This window comes from Crocodylus porosus, unplaced genomic scaffold (genome assembly GCF_001723895.1).
Source record: "Crocodylus porosus isolate Cpor-Errol unplaced genomic scaffold, CroPor_comp1, whole genome shotgun sequence".
NCBI lineage: Eukaryota > Metazoa > Chordata > Crocodylia > Crocodylidae > Crocodylus > Crocodylus porosus.
Genome location: NW_017728931.1, coordinates 124,813,767 through 124,836,741, shown reverse-complemented (window position 1 = coordinate 124,836,741; position 22,975 = coordinate 124,813,767). Strand labels below are relative to the sequence as shown.

Here is a 22,975-nt window from a genome sequence, read left to right as displayed (position 1 = left end):
TGTCAGTGCCAGGGCACTAGAAGAAGCTGAGGAGTCATAACTAGCAATGTCAGTCTGTATGTGCCTTGAAGGATAATTATTCTCATCCTTCTTTCCCACCCCCCACACTTCCCTCATCCTCAAAGTGCAGATCAAGGACACTCATATTGCCCTTAGTACTGTAGCTACTAGCAGTCAAGATAATTTAGTGAAGGAAACATCCCTAACACTTAGGACAGAATTTGAAATGATAAGGGCACTGCTTAAGCATGGCTGTTCAGAAGAGTGGTCCTTATGGGACACTCATTTCTTGGTGTCTAAGAGACAATTCATGGAGCACTCTAATAAGAAAAGGCTTAACCAAGTATCTTTTGCCCCAGTTAAAAAGCAAACAGCAGACAGAATAGTAACTGTATTCCTGTATTCTGGCAAAAGGAGACACTGAAGTATCAGAAGGACACAAAGATTCAAAAGCCTGGGGATTTAGTTTCTCTAAAGATATCTGTGTTAAGATGCCCATCAGCTAAAGTAAAACTAATAAAAATTGGATTTTTTTTAAGAGCAAGTGAGAAATTTTCTGATGAAACAGTTTTCTTTTGGAAAATACTGATGTGATCAAATTAAACATTTCAAAGAACATATCAATTTTGCTTACATTATCAAATACTTAAGTACTTTTTTCAACTAGGTCAAAGTGAACTGGTTTGAGTTTACTTTTGACTTCTAAATTATTTAACTATGAATGTATTTTGTAATCAAATACAATATATAGTCAATATAACTTAAATAAAATATTTGGGCCTTATTGAGAAAAATACTGAATGTTTTTGATTAGTGTGGCAGGGCATGGTTGGTGCCCGCCATTTTAAGAGCTGAGCCAAGCAGCCAGCAGGTGCTTGATTGCAGTGTCATTTTAGATCTCTGTCCGCCTATATAAACAGTGCAGTTTGCTGCTGGCGGGCCAGGCAGAAACATCGCCTGGCTGCGAGGCTGCATGCAACATCTGGGAGGTAAGGGCAGGAGGTGTATGGGGATGGTTTGGAGGCTCCTGATCCTGGGCATGATCTAAAACTGCACCCTGCCAGGAGCTGGTGGCCCAATGGGGCTCTCAGTGGCACAAGAGCCCCCAGAAAATACCAGGCCATTTACCACCCTGATAAAAGGCAGGTCGAGGTGCCTTAACCCCTATCCCCCACAACTTTGTGGGTATAAAGTGGGGCCAGGTACAGCTGTAGCCACCTGAGCCCGGGGAGGGTGTAAGACCCAGAAGGGGCCATGCCTGGCTGTGGCCAACTGAGCCCCACTGGGGAGGGAAGCCCTGTAGCCCCAGTGAAGGGGTGGCCCCAGCGAGGGGGCAGAGATGAGGAGCCCCAATAAAGGGGAAACTAGAGGGCTGGAAGCCCAGTATATCTGAGTATACAGAGTTGCCTTGGAAGGGGCCAGGGAAAGCTTAGACCCGGTCATGTAACTGGCTGGCCACTATCCCAGTGAAGGTCACAAGACAGGCCCAAAAGACGGTATGTCTGCCACCCAAGGTATGAGCTAGCTGAAGTCTATGGCTAAAAGGCCCACTCCAAGGGAGAGCAAGGCGGTATAGGTTGTCAAGGCATAAAAGACACCCTGTGAGAGGGGGTGAAGTGTGAGAGGCCCTAGTGAGAGGAGGGCGGTATGAATGTGTATGCATCTGAGGCCTGACAATGAGGGCTAAGCTTGGGCTGACTGTAAGCCGGGGCATTGTCATCTGGTAGCCATCTGTGAAACTTGGGCTGCAGTTTAGGGGAAGAATGGAGCCACAGATAACATCCCCTGGAATCGGGGAAAGAATGGGCAGCCTCCCACCTAATTAACAACCTAATTAGATATCATCAAGGCATGGCAGGCAAGACAGGTGGGCAGCGTGCCCAGAGGCAGGCAGGGGAAAATAGCACTATGGCTAGTCAAGGAGATCCACTTTGCCACACTTAACCTTATATTTGTGTAACCTACCTTTTCAGTCACAAAGCTTTTTGTTGACACAACAAATCATTATGCATCTGATAAAGTCAATTTTTAACAAGAATCTGCCTTGAGCACATTTATGTTCCTTTTTTCTGGGTTGAGAATTATATAATTGACAACTGCAATTCACATCTATAAACTCACATTGATTTCTTGCTTTGACTTGGTCTTTTCTATGGTCCAGGATTTGGCTATTTTCAGTAGAATAACGGTCATATGACACTTTTAAAGCTTCACATATTTGGATTTAAATTCATAGAAGTACTGCACACATTAATCGAAAGACACACAGTTCATTGCACAGTTTTATACCATCAGTCATTGAGTGCTTTATTCCAAGCCTGATCACACTTTCAGTTACAAAACATGTGGCAAAAATAACAGTTAACACACAAGATCTGCCTTATTTCTACTTACCTCTATTTTTGTACTGGCATTTCCATATTAAGGGATGGATAATTTCTTTCATGTCTTGTCTTTTATTATTGATATACCTAAAGGCAGCAATTAATTCAGTATTTTTCATCAGCTTTCACTTAATTTTACAGACCCACTTTATACTATCAAAGCTGCCACTATTAGTGCAACAACTCAGCATACTGCTAGTTGCTGAGGTATATGTGGTTACAAACTAGCTTCCATCTTCAACCCAAACTGTTATTTTTATTTTATTTTTTACTGAAAGCAATATATTCAACCCCTAAAATTCTTTAAAATATTTTAATTCTCAAATAAATAAGGTATTTTATTTTTATTTTGTAATAGTGACAGGCTGTGAAAACCAAGAACCTTGTCTTTTACCACCTACACGACTCCTGCTGTATTTTTTTTCTTAAAATATATTCTGTGCAAAATTAAGTTTTGTGTAGGTCTGTACCTTATTTTGGAAAAAATTATAAAATATACTTAATTCCTAAAAACAATCCCAACATCAGACAACATAGAGGAAGAAGAAACAGATCAGATGCAGCCAAATTTTTCACAAGAAACTAAATATAGTATGTTCTTAAAGCTCCAGTAATACATTCCTTCAAAAAAACCAGAATGCACTTTGGTCATTATTAAACATTAGTACAGAGGCAAATAAAATACAAAATGCTTGTTTGTGTTGCTTTATATATAAAAAAAATTTTATACCACACAAGTTTAAGTTATATTATCTCAGATGATTAACAATTCTGAAAATTGCTATGTATTGTGTAATGTCTGACTTTTTAATTTTTTTGCAAAATTATTATTCTTTCTATTCTTTTCCAGCCTAAAGCAGACAATTTTTAGAAAGCTACTCAAATATATTCCCTTAAAAGCAATACATCAAGTGCGTTCACAGAGGATGGAGTTAGGTTTTACAATGTCATTTAAGTGAAATATTATGTAGTAGCTTAAATTAACTGTCCTTTTTTAAAGGACAAATTTCTAGTTTTCTGATTCCCAGGAATTGAGCCAGAATTGAGCTAATGTAAAAAAGGAATATCAAAATGTCTCTCCTTCAAGCATCATCAGGATTTACAATGGAGACCTGGCAATCTCAATAAAAACACACGGAGAATAGTGTTTGTGGTGCTAATTGTAGCATCATTAATTTTTTTAATTGCCTAATAAGCTTTGATGGATTTTGTAAATAATATTCTTTTAGGTAGTATGGGCATAATAACTCCATCCAAACAGATAAGACTTGCATCATACCCTTACACTTTTCTGGGCTTTTGTTTTGTTTTACATTCTTAAACTTACATGTGGTATAAATAACATATACTATAGTGTACTATGGGAGAATATTTATCTTACTCTTCATCATACATATTTACCTTCTTCAATATACAGGGTTTTTCCACTCAGGGAAAAAGTCTAAATACTTAGCCTGCAAAAGTAATACATATTGCACCACAGTCCACCATAATATATTCAATTTACTATATATAAAGGTCCTTATTAAAAGTAATAATAAAAAGTGCACATATTGAGCATGCACAGTCAGAGCTGTGCAAACAGCCCAGTGTTTCAAATAAATACAATAGTTAATTTTATCAAAATATCTTACAGCATGGTAACCATTTACAATTATTGCTCTAATAAAATTGTTATCAAAGAGCACTTATTGACCTGTTTTCTAATACCTTACTAATACCCAAGGGTGCCTGAATTGCAGCTTAATTTAGATCCTGGAATCACCCAAAAATATTAGGAAACCTGCTCAGTTTTAGTATCAATGTAAAGTATTTTCCCTACTACCTGTCATTCTATATTGTCAGTACTTTTCTCTGTAAGTCTCATTCTCTACTGTCACCAACAACCTACTGATTTTATGATTACTGATAAATGATTAGTGCAAAATCAAATGCTCTATGCAACTTTAGAAAAATTTAAGATAAAGTAAGGTGACTTCAGTACAGCATAATTGTAACTAAACATTACAAAATACAAAAGCTAAGCATTGGCTTCGGCTTTAACAACAGACACAGTAATTTAGTGTGACCAATTTACCAGGATCTCAAGTATATGGAAACAGTTTTCTTACCCTTTCAATAGCTGAGCATAATAATGCTTGAAAATAAAATACAAATGTCAACTAGTACATAAAAAACAGTGAGAAAATAAAATAAATATAAAGATTGCACAAGACAGTCAGATGTAAACACTTCAATTTTCCAAACTACATCCTTGAAGAGGCCATAGCTTCTGAAACCCAGTTACAGTGACTGCTGTGAGGCAGTTTAGTCAATCAATCCACTCTTCTAGAAGACTGTGCTACTTAATCGTCTTCAAATATTGTCATGATTTGATCTTCCAGAGCTGAAAAAGTTTAAGCAGCAATTAATGTTTATTTTACACAAATGTTCTATTAAATACTAAAGTTACAATTGCCTCAGTGCTCTTCTCTGAGGCTAGGGACAGACATTACCTATAAACTGGTTTATGTGATCAGAAACTGGTTCAAACCTGTAACAGAACTGATGTTCAGTGCACATAAATCAGTTTGAAAATGGCTGAAACCGTTTGAGATTGACTTGAATGAATGTAGCATCAGTCTTAATTGATTTGGGTCAAACTGATTTATGCAATGTCTGTCCCAGATTCTTTGTTGGTTTGAGATAAACCAGACTCCCCCAGCATCCCAGCATGCTCTCTGGGCTGGGCGAGGCTCTCTGCTCCACAGCAGGGCTGGTCCCTCCCCTCTGCTCCCTGGCTGCAGCTCCAGCTGAGACTGCGAGCTGCTCCCCTGCTAAGCAGGAATTCCCCCCTCCCCTCTGCCTTGCTGAGAAGTCTGTGTATTAGCTAGCAAACCACATGCTGGCTACAGTCTGTGCTGAATCAACAGGCAGAATAAACAGGTAACAGGTAATGTCCCTCTGTTGTTTTCTTAATGGGGTGATAAAGATCGAGTTAGCGGTGATAAACACTGTGTTATCAATTCCCTGCTGGACTACTCAGAGTCTTGCCAGGGCCTGGCCATGCCCCCCCCTCAGCTCAGTGCTGTGGAAGGGAAGAGAGAGCTGCTCTAGTGCCCCCTAGCTTCTAGCCTGAGCCACTGCAGGCATGTGCCTGCACGTCTGGGATGTCTGTGCAGTTACAAGTGATTTAGCCTAGCCAGGTTAGACTAACCTGCAAAGATTGAATCAATTCAGGCTCAGGCTTTTTGAATGTCTACCCTAACCAGGGTGTGTGCCACACATAGCATATCGCTATAACAAAGCCATACAGAAGAGGTGTCAGGATCTGACCAGGCAGCCCTATCATCCACCCCATGGTGCTGCCTTGTATTGGCCGTGCACCCTGTATGCAGCATGCGCTGGGACCCATCTCTGTGCATGCACTCGTGACTGACCCCACATGCTGTTTGTGGCACCTGTGCTGGACCAGCCTTGTGCGCTGCCTCCAGCACATACGGGCAACCTGTGAGCTCAATCTGGCTGGTGGACCAGCCCCTTATCTGGTTTGTAGGGCTAGATGAGTTTGATACACCTGCTGTACACAATCATTTACATTCTTCTACCTGTAACAAAACTCCCAAGTGTCCATGTAAAAAATGAAGTGGCTAATTATCAGGACTTGAAGACTCCTACTGCTCCCTATGCCATGTATTTGGAAGTTCAGACTTGCCAGCCTGGACCCTAAACTGTGAGAGCAATGATCAGCTCATATCCCAAGTCATGACTGATAAAATATCCTGCATTCTGGTATGACATCATGCTCAATATGGGACAAAAGAGTGGGATGGTGTTTTTTATCATGCTTTAAAAACTGTAAACAAATACAGGGCCATAGGGCAGAAGTTCTTAAATCAGATGTGGGCCCTACAGAAAAAATGAAATAAGTTCACTGAACCTACACTGAACCTACAGCCTGTCTCCTCAATGAAGCCATAAAGTTGGAAGAATTTAATGTACAAGAATGTTGAAAGGCATTAATAGAAAAAAAAAATCAAAAGTCGGTATGTTACAGCCAACAAAATAAAGACCTGTTCATGTGAACTGAACGTGACTGCACTGTTTTCACTATTTACTCAAATCCAAGATGAGCCCCCCTCCCCCCACCACTCCTGCTTCAATATGGGGGGAAAGCGTTCTTTGTCTTAGATTCAAGTCAAGGTGGGGGTACAAATGCCTGCTGCAGCTCTGGCTTCAGACCAGACCCAGGCTCAGGGCCAGGGCTGGAACTGCTGAAGCAACCACTGCTGCCAGGCTGGGTAGCATCTGGAGAGGAGCCAGAGCTGCAACTGAGGTGGGGGGTGGGAAAGAATGATGTTGTGGGGCAGGCAGCAAGGAGGACCTGCTGGAGGGGCAGGCATCGGAAGGTGTAGGCGCTGCAGGGATAGGCAGGGAGTAAGTGAGGGTTGGGGGGCTTCAGGGGGCAAAGTGTGGGAAGTGCAAGGGGTAGGGGTCAGGCTGCTGGACTCCCCTTGCTGCATGCCCCCCTGCCGCTGTTTTCCCTGCTGCAGCAGCGAGGGGAGACAAATTTAAAGACAACTCTCCAATAATTAGATTCTACACGTGGAAAATTACATCTAATATATTTCCCATGTATGGAATCTAATTATTGGGATGTCATCTTAAAGTTATCTTGGGATTCAGGTATAAATGGCATCTTTAAAAAGGGTTACAGGGCACATACAAGCTGAACAGTGCAACATTACACATATTCTGGACAAACGTTCCAAACGGAAATACAGAACACTTAGCAAGTAATCACCTTTAGATTAAATCCAAGCAAGTCACTGATGACACCTGAAACAGCAGACAGGATGACAACCTGGGTGATGTTATAAAGCAGTGGGTTCATTGTAAGCCCATATAACCTGAAGGGATTGTCCAATTCCTGGCAATTGAAAATATTTATGTAATTAGATAGAAATTATGCAAAAACAATTTTTTAATGTCAGGAAATAAATTACTAATAGAGCTAGTACAGTATTTCAGACTACCCTTTATAGCAATACATTAAAGAGAATTGTGATAATCAGTGATCCTGGCTTTCTCTGTTTAAAAAATACAAATTCTCCAAAAAAGATCACAAATTTTCCGATAAAAATACATAAAATCTGTGTTTTTTCCATGATTAAAATGAAATGCCACACTCTATATATAGGTATCAGTTGAACAATATTTCATTGATATATTAATAATTTTAAAGCAATTTGGAAGCCTACTAGTGCCTCAATTCCTATAATAGAATAAAATCCATATACCTATGAATTTTAGTGTTTGATTTTGTTTTTTTATCATGAAAAATCAGAGTCTCCCCTGCCCCCTTCACTCACCAGGACATGAGTCCAGCTCTGGATCTCCTCCACCGCCCCACTGCTTTGTGGTGCTGAGCAGCCCTGATAAGCCCAGACCATGCCATTGCCCCCCACTCCTGACCTGCAGGCCCCAGCACTGCTGATGCCCCTCACTCCCCCTAACCATAGCCCCCTAGCCATGCTGGTGCCCCTCACTTCCCACCCACAGTCCCCTGTCTCTCCCAGCTGCGAGGGCTAAGGGGCCAGAAACCCAGGTCCGCAGTCCCCTTCCCCTGGCAGCGGTGCCTGAGCCTTAGCACTTGTCCGCAGCAGGCAATGGCTGCTGTGGTAGAGTGGAGCACCACTCCTCCTCCCACACAGGTGGCATGGCAGGAGCAGAGCCTGTCAGGGCAGGTGTGGGATGCCTGCTGCAGGCTTGAGGCTCCCTGCCCTGCTGCCCTTGCCTCGGGGTCTCCACAGCCCAGTGGGCAGGACCCGGCGCAGCAGGGCACAGTGGGGCCAGGTGGGAAAGCTCGTTGCCGCCGCTGGGAGCTCCATGCTACCATGGTGAGGCAAACCTGCCCACCCAGCATCAGAGATGAGCAGGATTCTGTGCTGCCGCTCCCACTGCTGCCAGGAGGGCAGGGAGCACCTTTCCATGGCAGTGTGGAGCTTGCAGCAGCAGCACCGAAGTTCCCCACCTGTCCCCACTCTCCCCTATGCACAAATCTGAGGGGCATGTGCCCTTCCCCTTCCCTTCTCCAGGAGTGCGTGCAGCAGCAGGGAGCTGCTCTCCAGGCTGTCTGATAGTCATATGCATATGTGTGCATGCACATATGCACATGGTGCCCCCTGCCTAACCACCCTCCTCCCACTCACCACAGGTCCTTGCTGGCTGGAACTCTGCCAGTGTGCAAGGGGAAACCCACCATTTCCATGTTTTTCTCCTTAAAATGAGAAATTCCAGGTTTTACCATGTTTTTCCATGACAAACAGAAAACCTGGATCCCTGGTGATAAGCAATTGTGAGTTCCTTCTAGGGCTTAAAACAGATCATAGTACTGACAAGTCAGTTTAAGGAAAGAACTGCTGACTACTCCAGTCAATCAATCAACTGGCTTAATGCCATACCCTGTTTTAGCACAATACATCTGTCTGAAAAGGATTTTGAAATTCCTGTTTTGGTCTAAATAGAAAGAAAACCATACAGACCATGTTTTCAGTAGAGAATGATTTGTAGTGAAATGGGCAAGATCAGAGGAACATTTTGAGATGGGCTGTTTTACTAAAATAATTTTAAAAATAGAGTTAAACGAAACCCATTATCTGATACTTTCTCATTCTAATGGAAAAACAGGGCTATTAGCACCAAGAGCTGACATGTAATGAAAACCCAGAGCTATTAGCACAAAGTGTTGAAATGTAATGATGTTAACCAATAAAGTGTAATGCGTCAGCGTTTAGATGCAGCAGCCCTATCAATTCTGCCATAGGGTTAATATAACAATCCTTATTTTTAGGACAAAAATAGTATTAAAAGAGCATCTTTCCAGGCAGAAACATTTATCTTTTTAGTGCAAAAAGAAACCAGATCAAGAAATAAATTCAGTCCAGGCAAATGCAGAACAAATAGTTGTAATACTTCACATTATACTTTTCACTGTAAGTAACTGTTAGATGTGTGAGTTACTGTTTGATTGTTAGACACTGAGTCCCAAAGTCAGTCAATTATTTTACAGTAAAATTACATTATTCAGGAGACGATGACTTACAACTTTCTGTAATAGCGTGTTATTTATATTTATCATTAGCACCTCTCAATAAGAGAGTACAATTTAATAATATAATTTACTTCTTGTATAACTTCTAGTGAGCTATAAATTATTTGTATTTGTATTCTCAAGGTCACAGCCCAGATAGGCGAGCCACTATGCTGTATGCTAGATATACCTAGAATAGATAAAATTTTAAAAAGACAAGACAGGCAAAACGTACAAGGGAAAGGAAACATGACTATCTGTACTGCATAACTTATAAAGGGACCTTACTGGCAAAAAGTGTCCTAGACCTTGTGGTATGCAACCATTAAAAGCTCATAAATAGATTACTTGCTTCCTGCATGTTCATGTGTTTTTTGACTGCATCTTTTCCTGAATATTTGCTGAACTACACAATTCAGCAATCTGAAGTAAAGTCTTCTAGCTACAGATTAAAAGGCTCTCTACACTAAAGTGATTTTATGCAAAGTAACTATGGCTGCATACAACCATTCAAATAACCTAGGAGAATTCGCCCAGGTTTACCCTCTGGGTAAAGAAACTTACCCAGGGCTGCACATACAGACATTTCAATGCCGAGGCCCTGAAGAGTAGAGAGCTTGCAGTGCTGACACTGGGTAGCCTGGAGGAGGGGGCTTGTACACACATCTCGGTGCTCTGCAAGCTTCCTTAGTCTGTCTTGTGACAGATCATAGCACTGTATACAGCAGCATTGATAAGCTCACCCAGACCACCTGTGGCCAGCATGAGTTTCACTATGGCACAACGTGGGACCTGCAGAGGGGGAATGTTCTAAAGCAGCAGAGTTGAGTGAGCGACACTCTCTCCTTTGGGGGGGGAGGGGAGGGTTGCAAGGGGGGAAGCTGGAGGACTACATTCTGAGAAAAAGCCAGAGCATGTTCACATTCCCAGGAGAAACTCTCCTAGGAGGGATTTAGCTCTGGTCGTTACCAAGTTGTTATTTTTCCTGAAGTGGCCATTTTTACCCTGGGAGAAAAACACCTGAACATCTGTATATTTCTAGTCTCTCCTGGGAGAATAGCAACTCTCCCAGAAGAAACAATATCTGTACAACACCTCTGTAATCATACACTGCTTGTAGACTTAAATTCAGTGTGCTGAGCCCAGTGCATGCCCAGAAGTAGCACATTAGTTGTATCTGGCTTTCCCAATGTCTGTATAAATTGGATGCTTTAGTGGGGCTTTAAGTGCTTTTATCCAATAGCTGATTGAATCAGCTATTGGATAAAAGTGCCAAAGAGCCCTGCTGAAGCGCCCAGTCTATACAGACACTGCAAAGCCGGGTTGAAGCAACTTGCTGCTGCTTTCAGTAAAGCACATTTTTGGGGGTGTTTTCCACATCTGGCAGCACCCATATTGACAAAATTCGCTCTCACCTAATAATCGCTCATCATGGCCCTAAGCAAACCTGGAGAACACTACTCAATGACCTCTAGAGGCAGGAACATGAATTTACTTCTCCAGGTATCAGCTCCTAGCCTTTCAGAATTATTTTGGCACCCAAACTTCAGAGAAAGCCCTCAAAGCTAAGAACACAGGCAGTGAAATTATGAGAAACAGAGGGAAGGAACAGTGGTATAAAGCTGATTTTCTTATAAAGTAGCTAACAGAGAAGTCAAAATTGGTCTGTTTGGATGCAGTGAGTCCTCACCAGCCTGCCTCCAATTAATGGAAATTAGCAACCAATAGAAATAGTGAGAAGGAAGATGTTTAAAGGTGCTGGTAATTATTTGATAGTTTAAGCTCTGTTACATGGTAGAATCTAAATATAAAAACCAGTGAATGGGAGTGTGTGCCCTATGCAGTGTCTACAAAAGGTTGCCACAACTTTATAGCTAGGTGAATTAAAAGAGGCTCAGCTGGTAGATTTTAAGATCTTTTTATATGAGCTCTATACTTTTTTTTGGCCCAGGATTGTCAAGTGGAACAAGCAGCAATTTAAGGAAGCTATTTATTTTCTTAAATATAATACTGAAAAACTACATAGGTTTATCTATAATTTGTGCTTTAGGTACTTTATGATCCTTTGCGTAGGGATACAGTATCAGACTTCCAGAAAAAAACCTCTTTGATTAAGGAGAATGTGAAAGGTCTATTTCCTTCAAGTAGAATAAAACAAAAATGAGCAATCTCGTGATTTAGATGTAATGATGTACACTACTTTGGTGTTAACGTAAGAAATAAACAATGCATGACCTTGTCTAAAGAAAAATAGTGAAGTGTTTAAAAAAAGACTTCTCATTTGCAGACTCTTCTCATAGTAATTTTAACAACAACAATGCAGACAGGAAATTTAACAAGTGATTCAAAAGAGACCTCCAAGTGAAAGATTGAGGGACCAAATTCAAGCTCTATGTAGCTGCTAGAGCTGACAAGTTTGACCAGCTAGAGGTCAAACTGCCAATTTTCTTTTTAATCAATCAGGTGCTGAGTTCTCTGTCCCAAATCCCCTTAGCAGGGCCTGAAGACTACCACAGAAGATGATTCCTAACTGTGTTGTTGTGGCCAAGCTGGTTGCTGTTTCTGCAGAAGGAAAAAATCCCTCTTATTTCTCATGGAAAACAGCTAACAACAAGAAAGGCATAAAATTAAAATTACTTCTCTGAATGTAGAATTAGCTCCTGAAGTATATGACTATCAGAGGAAGGCAGACCTTTGCCCAGAAACAGGTATGTGTAACAACAAGGAACAAGGGTCTTGAAGAGGAGGTTAGGGAGGCCTGATGACTAAAAATTACTAGCTTCGCTCAGTCCCTATAGACTTTGCTATCATTCCAGGAGAAGGAAGGGATCAGGCTAACTGAATGGATATACATCCATTCTCTATACCTGGGGACCTCTATGTTTGAAGAAACTACCTGTTGAACTGGCATGCACATAGATTCATTCAAAAGGAAAATATTATTGAAGATTTCAGGGTTCACCTATCATATTTGTGGCTGGAGGGTCATTCTGCTGAACTCATCCACTTAGGATAGGGCACCAAGAGTCTGCCTAAACAGCTCATATAAGATGGGATGACAAGTTGTTATATTCTCTCTGAATAAATGGAATAGCAAAGAAAAAATTCTAACACTTCTCCCCCAAAAGAGCCCTTTAATCTAACAAAGATATGCAAAATGAGAATCAACAGCTAGAACCTGAAGCCAGACAAATCCAAATTAGAGACAAGACAGACTTTTTTTTTTTTAACATAGGATGATTAATCACTGGAACAAACTAGCAACGATAGAGGGGTTGTGACATTTTTCAGTCAAGATGGATGCTTTTCTGGAAGGTATGCTTAGTGAAATACAAGTTATTGGGCTATACTGACCATACAAGATGACATTTAATGGCCTGTGATATATAGGGGCCATGCTAGAACATCTAATAGTCTTTTATGATTTTAATACCTATAAATCTAAGAAAGTGACAACTGTTGAATTAACCAGAAGTGACAACTGTTGAATTAACCAGTCCTATCTGAGGAGGTAGGTAGTCACCCTGGATTATCTACAGGATCACACATTTTAAGAGAAGTTCAAAACAACTGAATGCTCTAACCATCATAGATTGCAATTTAGGTTTGAAGCCTGAGAAAGACTTGCTTAATGTTATCACATGTTAAAAGGTAAGCACCATTCAAACACCCTGAGAATTCAAGCAAGCAGCAAGGTCAAAGACTGATCCTTGACTTCCTAAATGAACAGATCAGGAGGTCAGAAGTCTTGTATGCAGATGATCTCATTGCATACAATATTTGAAACTGTACAGTTGTTTCAAATACAATGCCCATCTGGATTGCTGTCTTGTATTTAGGAGGTGTTTGGTTTTGGTGTGCTGGAAGAAAGGAAAATGCAAACATTGCAAAGGTCAAGAATCAACCTTCCCTCCCCAACTAAATCAGATCCTGAAAAGAACAAGAGATATTCTCTCAGTCGAGAAGACATGGATAATCTTGGAGAACACTGGCAACCCTGGAAAAGCCAGCCTGGCAATTAGAGCAAATAAACCTTAAATTGGGGATCACTCAAAATGAAAAATATGGATACAAAGGGCAGTAACCATGGCTACCCCTAGCTCGATTAAAAAATCTTACTGGATGGAAGAAAGGCGATGATTACATACTGGGAGACTTTCTACTCGTAACAAAAAAGATTTAAACCTATAGTTAATGCGGTGAATAGACACTGAGAGATATGCCTCTGAAATCCAATGAACAGAGAAAAATCATGAAGACTGATATTCTAGAGGAGCAATGCTATAGCTTCCAGCTGTAATATGAACCTGGAGCAAGGTGATACAGGAGGAAGAAATCAGAATTGTGACAGAAATCCTAAGCTTGAATGGGAGTACAGAGTGCAAACATTTGTATGCTAGTCTGCTTTCTGGAAAGCAAGACAAAAGGCCCCTACTAACTGGATATGCTGTGGCTTTTAGCTAGCTGAAATCACCAAAAAAGGGCTTCTGGCCATGATTGAGTCACTTTAAAAAATCACCACCAATGGCTTATTGGAAATGTGGCATAAATAGCTTGGCAAAGTAAGGATATCAGAATGTATACTGACACTACTAAACACCTCCCCACAGGGAGAGGAAGACTGGCCAACCTGGGAAAATTTAAATAGCTTTGAACAAAAAAGACAGCATTAAGAAGTGGGACTACTCTAATAACTCAGACACATGCGACTGTCATGAAATCAGATCATGGGACATCCACTGGTCTGCCAACTCCTGGAAGAACTCAGCACGAGGGAAAACCTAGTCTCATCCACAGACTGAGGCCTTCTTATGTGCTAGATACTGGAAAATTCTATAATTTTGGTGGAAGGACACAAGAAGAATTAAGAAAAGAACAATTACTCTAGCATGTAACAGGATGCTAACTGTGTCTTTTTGTGTGGCCTGTCAATCTGGCAAAAATGGGTAAGTCAAAGTAACATATTCCACTGTTCAAAATTCAAACGAGGACACTGACTTATCTAAGACTGATTTGTCATTGTTCCAGTGAGTTCTTATGTTGAAACACATGACTCCTGCACTGAGCCAATATGGTCTTATTAGTTCAAAGGCATTCTTCTGGTACTTTTACTGAACTAGCATTTTTCTTCTCCAGAACAAGCGTTTTTTAAAACTTCCTTCTGCTGAAAGTGATTTTACCGGACTGATGTCTGACAGATATTTCTTCCGCTAAAAACTGGAAATTGTAGAATCACTCTTCATTTTCAAAAAAACACAGGAACTTTTTATTATCCTCACTGTGTGGTATGTTTAGTTCAGTAGCACCCTAGACCATTACACCAAAGGGTAACAAGAAGGGTTTCTACAAGTACGTCAGCAACAAGATGATAATCATGGAAAGTGTGGGTCCATAACTGAATGGAGGAGGCAAGCTAGTGAGAAATGATGCAGAAAAGGCTGAAGTGCTCAATGTCTTTTTTCATCTCAGTCTTCACAAGCAAGGTCAGCTACACCTGGCAGCACAGCTTGGGGAGGAGGGAAGCAGCCAACAGTGCTGAAAGAACAGGTTAGAGACTATTTAGAAAAGCTGGACATGTACAAGTCCATGGGGTTGGATGCAATGGACCCGAGGGTGCTCTGGGTGTTGGTTGATATGACTGCAGAGCTGCTGGCCATTATCTTTGCATTATCAGGAGAGGTACCAAATTATTAGAAAAGGGGATATATAATGCCCATCTTTATGAAAGGAAAGAAGGGGGATCTGGGGAACTGTAGACTGGTCAGCCTCACCTCAGTCCCTGGAAAAATCATGAAGCAGGCCCTCAAAGAACCCATTTCTAGGCACTTGGAGAAGAAAGTGATCAGGAACAGTCATCAAGGATTCACCAAGGGCAAGTTATGCCTGAGCAACCTGATTACCTTCTATGATGAGATGACTGGCTCTGTGGATGCAGGAAGAGCAGTGGGTGTGATATATCTTGACCTCATCAAGGCTTTTGATATGGTCTCCCACAATATTCTTGCAAGCAAGCTACGGAAGTACAGGTTGAATTAATGGACCGAAAGGTGCATAAAAATGGCTGGATCATTGGGCTCAAAGGGTTGTAATCAATAGCTCGATGTTTAGTTGACAACCAGTCTTAAGGGAGTGCCCCAGGGGTTGGTCCTGGGATGGTTTTGTTCAGTACCAATGACCAGAAAGATGGGATGGGATGAACCATTAGCAAGTTAGCAGATGGCACCTAGTTGGGGGGAGTAGTAGATACACTGGAGGGCAAGGCTAGGATTCAAAAGAAACCTCAATGAATTGGAGGATTGGACCAAAAGAAATCTCATAAGCTTCAATAAGTACAGGTGTAAAGTCTGCACTTAGGACAGAACAAGCACATGCACCGGTACAGACTGGAGACTGACTGGCTAAACAGCAGCTCTGCAGAAAAGGATCTTGGGATTACAGTGGACAATAAGCCAAATATGAGCCAGCAGTGTGCCCTTGTTGCCAAGAGGACTAATGGCATACTGGACTGCATTAGTAGCACTGTTACCAGCAATTCAAAATAAGTGATTCTTCCCCTCTATTTTGCACTGGTGAGGCCACATCTGGAGTACTGTGTCCAGTTTCGGGCCCCCACTATAGAAAGTATGTGGACAAATTGGAGAGAGTCCAGCAGTGGGCAATGAAAATAGTGACAGGGCCGGGGCACATGACTTCTGAGGAGAGGCTGAGGGAACTGGGCTTATTTAGTCTGCAGAATAGAAGACAGAGATTTAATAGCAGCCTTCAACTACCTAAAGGGTGGTTCTACAGAGGATGGATCTAGACTATTCTCAGTGATGACAGAACTAGCAAAAAGGGCCTCAGGTTGCACCAAGGCAAGTTTAGGTTAGATATTAGGAAAAGCCTTCTCACTAGGAGGGTAATAAAATACTGCAACAGTTTACCCAGGGAGGCTGTGGACTCTCCATCCTTGGAGGCTTTTAAGACCCAAGCAGACAGAGTTTTGGCTGGGATGATCTAATTGGGGATGGTTCTGCTTTGAATAGGGGGATGACCTCCTGAGGTTCCTCCTAACCTTAATTTTCCATGATTCAAAGACTTTCTGGTCACTGAAGGGTATGAATCTAAATTTGGTTCCAGTATTCAAATACCACGGCAAGAGGCTAGGATGTAAAGCAGAAGAGCAAACACTTGTCAAAATCAGGTGAACCAATCCTTTTAAAGCTGTCCGCTGGAAACCAAAATTTAAATAATCTTGCCATCAGAAGCAAATGAGAAATTCTAAGTTACTTGTCTGCAGCTTGGCAAATAGTAGTTCATGGAATTAATGGATAAGGCAAATCAGAATACATAGTCTTCTACAGGAAATTCTGGTGAATGATTTTTAGCTTAGAAAGTTAATCTGGCATGTAAACTCTTCCATCCGTTCAGCTGTAACGTACTGATCAGCAGGCAAACTTAAGGACACTATTACAAAAAAGTTGCACGATTTCATGGCATTCTGTACACATGTGAATGTTTAATGAATTCACTCACAGATGCAATCAGATTTAAGCATTTACACCTAAATAATTTATAAAATATATGCTGCACTGATGTAGAAATAGAAATGACTAAATACTCTTTTTTCATTTCTGACAGGATTTTGCTTGACCATATGTAAACAAGCTGCTAAAAACAGGGTCATTTTAATTTGAAACACTAACCAACATCTGCTGCAGTATTTAGGAGGAGGAGGATCACTTCTTACAGAAGAATACTAATATTACAGTAGTTAATTACTTAGCCCTAGACACTGAGTAAAAACCACAAGTAGAGCAGGTATATTATCTCGTTCTTCTGTGGGCTGTACGATTGTCTATCCCAAACGCGCTCTCTCAGTATACTCATGAGCTGTTCATCATAAAGCAAATCAAATCTTAAAGACTTTAATAAGTTTTTATTTTAAATCCACAGAAACACCAATACAGCAAACTGTATATGAAAGCATGTGTCACAGTGAAAAAACAAAGGCTATTAGAGATGCAGATCTAAAGAAAAAGGGCACAGGGCACTGCAAAAAAATGAAAACAGGTGATATGTTAAGCCAGGTACCCTATTTCCTGATACTGAAATAATCTATTTTTATTCTTACCTTGAGTAACTTAGTAGCAAGTTTTAAAACATTGTTTACTAGTGTCAGTTCCTCCTTCTTATTAGGCTTCTTCTCCATTTTCAAGTACAGGTTTATCTATGTAAACAAAAATATTGAGTTAGCACCTCTTCCAAATTAACAAGCATACATTTAAAATATTTCTTAGCAGAATTAGCAATTAGTCAATAATTAGATGGTAGAAGTGCATCTGTGGCAGAAAACAAGGGGTCTTATTTTAGAAGAAAAATATTGCTTGATAAATGCTACAGTAAAGCAATGTTTATGATTTAACACAACAGTTTTTAACACTTTTTTTTAAGGCAATAACAAAAGCTGTAAGTCTGCACATTCACAAGCCCCACTGGAAACAAAGAACAGTAGAAAGCTGTTTAAAGGAGGCACTACTTCTGTTTTTCTGGATGCTGAGAATTCTCCAGAGCTGAGTAAAATACACCAATATGTGAATTTTCTGACTGAACATGACTGACAGAACTTGAAGGAAAAAAATATTACATGGACTGAAGTAATAAGCTAAATAATTATGATTGCTCTCACCATCCTGGGGAAGTTTGATAAGCAGTACTGTCCTCTAAGTAAAGTGGAGCATGAAATCTGAATTACAGTGACTGAAGTATTCTCTACCAAGATGAGCATCTGACAGAGATCAGCTGATTAAGATAACAGGTTTATTGCATAACGGTTTGTAAATACATGAATAGAGCTCTACATAAATTTGCAAAGCTGCTACAATGGGCATATGCTTAGTCAGGCCTCTTTTGCCTTTGTGGCATGTAATGTAATCTCTTACAGGAGAGAGAGGGGCTTATGTGTAGCTCTTCACTACATAATCTAACCCACTGAGTGTTAAGGAAGTAATGGCTTGATTTTTATTATTTAGGACATGAGAAATAAATGCTTTAGGGACTTTCTATCCTCTCTGGCTATATTTAGATAGAAAGCTAAAGATGCAGGGTACTTAAAAGATGTGTCTGTGCTTAGGTCTGTATTACTCTGTTTGCCGCTTTAACCAGTGCCAGCATGTCCAGGGTGGACATTCGGAACACCTATAGTAGTGTGCATTTTAAATTATGCTGCTTGCTTTTTAAGGAAACAAGAATCAGCACTGTTAAACAATATGACTCTATTCATGACTAAAGCATGCATATGTTTTCTGAAACACCCTCTATTATGGCTTCAACGTGTGGAGCTTTACTGTGTTTTACTGTGAACACACAATCTAAAACAGAATAGATAACTAGATTACCTGATTAGCTGAGATGTGGGGTTTTTTCTAATATATTCCATGTCCCACTTCCATGAAAAAGGAGTATGCAAGTCCATCACTACAGACTTTTTGTAGGAATATCTATATGAACAAGTTGTCTAAATTAAGGCATAGGTTATGTTGTCATTTTAGACAAAAGGATAGAAGCCATCCTTCTTTAGAAACAGTAATTATCTGGGAATTTTTTTTCCAGAATTGATAACACTCCCTACACTCCTCTCTTCTTACTATGTTCTCACAAGAGATGTTACTGAACAGGAAGGAAATGTGAAAGTTGGGGGAAATTATACTGAAGATGGTGCTGAGTTGTATTAGTACTAGGATTTTCTTTTCTGTGGCAAAGATTACATAGAATTACATAGAAGCAAGAAAGTCAATCCCCCAAATAACTTTGTGGGAAATGGGTGGGGAAAAGGGGACAGAGAGAAGGCGGGGTAAACAAGCAGGGACATGAATTAAGGTTGACATGAGCATTAAGACCTGCATACCAGACCTGACATCTAAAGCCTGGTACAGAAGTCTAGGAAGATGATAGTCTGCTCAGGACATGAACCAGACACATCTAATCTATTGCAGCTATTGAGCAGGTTGGCTGTGCAGTTCACATCTCTGTATGCAATAAAAAAAGAAAGGATGAAGGAGGATACTGCCATCTTTGACATCTAAAGAACCTGATAAACGCTTTGCAGTCTGTTGATTGACTATTCTTCTCTCCTTGCACTGATGAATTGTGAATCTTTGAATAGAAGATATTCCACATGTGTTCAGGTTATAGGTGAAAGACTCATCTTACAGTGGTAGTTGAAGTTTCTGCTCCTGCTGCAGTTGCTGTCATAGCAAATGAGGTCCTCCGTCCACACTTAACTAATAGCTGCTTTTCTATGGTTAACTTGCTTACTGATTTTACTATGCTCTCCAGACAGCTCCTTAGCAAATAAATCCATTCTCTCCTGGATTTAATATCTAACTGTTTCAATACCTAGATGTCTTATAGCCTGTTAATTAGAACCTGAATATCAAGTAATGCTAGGGAAAAAAATCTTCCTGTTCAGAAAATGCAAATTTTTGTCAGGTCTGCTAGATGATATAGAACAGGAGTGACAACCCACGGCACATGTGCCAGAAGTGGCAAGGCCAAGCTCTGCATGGCATGCTGCAGGGCAGGAACAGGTAACACAGACAGGGCAGGGAACAAAAAACAGAGTAGCTGATCAGGCAGAGGAAGGTGACTGAAGTGGCACTTGGGTCTGGAGCTAATTTGAGGCCAAAAACATTGGCTCCCACTGATTTAGAATGCACACAGCCTCCTAAGTTTTTCAGAACTATAGCATCTATCACCACTGAATCAGCAGGCAAGTTGTATTGCAAAGACAGTATATGGTACAGAATTCAAAAAGCCTTCCTGATTGGGAGCAAAGTTTGCCCAAATAAAACTGGCTAGTTGCAACAACCATTTTAAAACTGGACAGGTTGATCTTGCCACTAGAGGGGAATGTTGATGCATCAAATCCTGGATGAAATGTCTCTTGTACTTGCATGGCCAGTACCTATAAAAGTTGAACCATTTCTGACTCAGTACATTAAAAAAATATCAGCTTCTCATGAATATGCCAAAATAACTCATTATTAGGAGATTTCTGAATATCAAGTTTCAGATGCAAGTCTTGGTATTTGATAGTGTCCTCTGTTTTTTCCTCAGGGGCATCTGTGACTACAATCAAGGATGCTCTCTGTATCCCAGCAATGAAGTCTGATCCAAGAAATCTGTGATCTCTTAAGCAGATTGATCCCTGTAAGCATTCTAGTGACACTGAACATGCTCATAACTATCAGTGGTTCTCATCCTTTTTAGACTAAAGGCACCACTTGAAAAATGCCAGTTTTTAACCTTTCACTCATTTTTTGACTACAGAAAAATAATAGGGCAATTCTTCTGTTGCAAAGAGGTCAAGAAGTTCACAACAAGGCCGAATATTTTTAAACACGATGAATTCCTATTTGAAATCTCTGGGTTTATCACGTGAATCGCATATGCACACCTAACAGTGCTACCATTGCATGGCACCTCACAGCACCCTCACAAGAATCTAGAGGTTGTGGGCCCGTTGCTCAGATTCACTGATCTCAGTGAAGGCTCTTGAGGCCATGTGGCTAGAAAATAATGACTCACCAGCCAGTGTACTCCTCTTAGCTGGACATGATGGGGTAAGCTACCATATTCTACTACCAGCTGCTCCAGCTTTGGAGTAGTTTGCTTCTGAATCATCCCTCCAGTCAGGCTACATTCCAGTGCAACTTATCCCATAAAACACAGATCCAGTGACTCTGGCTCCAGGGGTCCTTACAATTCATTGTCTCGCGGGGGGTTTCAATAGCCCTTGCCCTTGACTCAAGAAATTCATATTGCCTCCTTCACTGGTCAAGGTATTCCTATATTCAGGATTTTAGTCCAAGGGTAGGGTTGCCAACCCTCCAGGATTGCCCTGGAGTCTCCAGGAATTAGATATAAATCTCCAGGAGACTGTTGAGAGTCACCCAGGAGATAAATGATAGGTCATTCATTAAAATAGATATTAAATGTTGAATCCGATTTATAGAGTAGTCCAGTGAGCTTTTTTAATGTAATAGTAATGTGTATTTGCCTTCTTGACGTAAAGTCTATGCATTGTAATCTGCAACTGATATACACAAGCACACGGGCACGTTCATGCTGTGTCGCAGGCATGCTGGCGTTCTCGAAACCTCCCTGTATAGATTCAAACAGAGCTGGCACCCTATCCAAGGGCCCTGTGGCAAGCAGATATAGTCTGTTCAACCAGATTCCTCACTGTCTCCCTGAATTACTGACTACTTTTATCTCTAGGCCACATTCCAGACTCCGCAGCATTCTGTGCAGTTCTGGTAGCAGTTTTTCTCCCCAGATGTCCCTGCCTTTTGTTATGGCTTACCACAAGAGCTTGCTCTAGCAGTGTTTTCCCATTCTCTTGCCTGGCTTTTTCCATCCCCTTCTATCCTACCCCCAGTGTTTCCCTGATTCCTGGGATCTTCTCTCATATCTCTCATTAGATCACCTTTCAGGAGAACCACACTGATAGTCTCCATCTCCTATCTGCTTCCTTTTTTCAGCAACAGGAAACTCCTTACCATCAATCTCCTCCATTATCTCTCACCAGGACATAGTCTGTATCTATATGAATTGTGTGGAGTACTTAATGAGTATTTGCCCTGCATGCTTCCAGTTCAAGGTGATAAATTAACTTATCTTTCACAGCCAGATTCTATATTAGGTTTCAGATCCAACTTCTTACGTGAGACACTGAAAACAACAGCACTGTCATTCTTAAAATTGAAACGGAAGGCAAGACCTTATTTACGAACTCGCAGGAACTAAAAGGTCTAGCGAATCTGAATTTACTTTGTGATCTGTTTTTTCTCCCATCAAGTGAGAATAGATATGTGACCCTTAACTTATCGATGGTAATGTAAGGATCTGTGCAACCTTCAAATTTAACATGGAATCTGAATATCTGACCTGTGGCGAGCATAATTAAGGGGGAGGAAGGGGCAACTGGGGAAGCAGACCTTTTAAGGTTCTACTTTTAGAGCACGTCCAGATGACCACATGCACTGCATATGCAGGTGTTCACTGCACTGCTAATTTGCAGTGCAGTGAGGTTTTTTTTTTGACATTGGGAGATCCCAGCATAAAAAAATCCCATGCCCAAAATAAGTGGGGTGGCACACATGGTAGCCTGCAGTGCTCAAAACCAGAGCCTGGCCAGCTGGACCCACATTCTGGCTGCTAGCCAGGCTCTGCGCACCCCAATTGCCACTGCTAGAGCCCCAGGAACCCTAGGTAAGTCTGCTGGGGCCAGCCCAGGTGCTAGACCCAGCTTCCCCTACCCCACCTGGAGCAGCATGCTGAGCACCATAGCCAGTGTGCCCAGGCAGTCCCCAGGGACAAGTAGCAGCAGCACTACTGCGAGCACACCACTTAGTAGCACAAACAGCAGCAGCACCACCATGATCCACTGGCTGGAAAACTGGCTCTGTGGTCGGACCCAGAGGGTAGTAATTGATGCAAGTCACTCATCATGGTGTCCTGTGACCAGTGGGGTCCC

General features: G+C 41.2%; 1 protein-coding gene across 3 annotated transcripts in view; it reads right to left on the bottom strand.

Annotated features, from left to right (window-relative positions):
* Nucleotides 1-2,281: 2,281 nt before the first annotated feature.
* The window catches only part of PHTF2 (putative homeodomain transcription factor 2), a 154,491-nt gene continuing 133,797 nt past the window's right edge, over nt 2,282-22,975 (bottom strand). For all 3 annotated transcript variants that reach the window (XM_019543622.1, XM_019543620.1, XM_019543621.1), the window contains 3 exons: nt 17,570-17,665; nt 7,168-7,293; nt 2,282-4,770 (listed from right to left, as the gene is read on the bottom strand). In XM_019543622.1, coding sequence (XP_019399167.1) covers nt 4,750-4,770; nt 7,168-7,293; nt 17,570-17,665 — 243 coding nt within the window. In that variant the 3' untranslated portion in view covers nt 2,282-4,749. The remainder of the gene's footprint in view (nt 4,771-7,167; nt 7,294-17,569; nt 17,666-22,975) is intronic.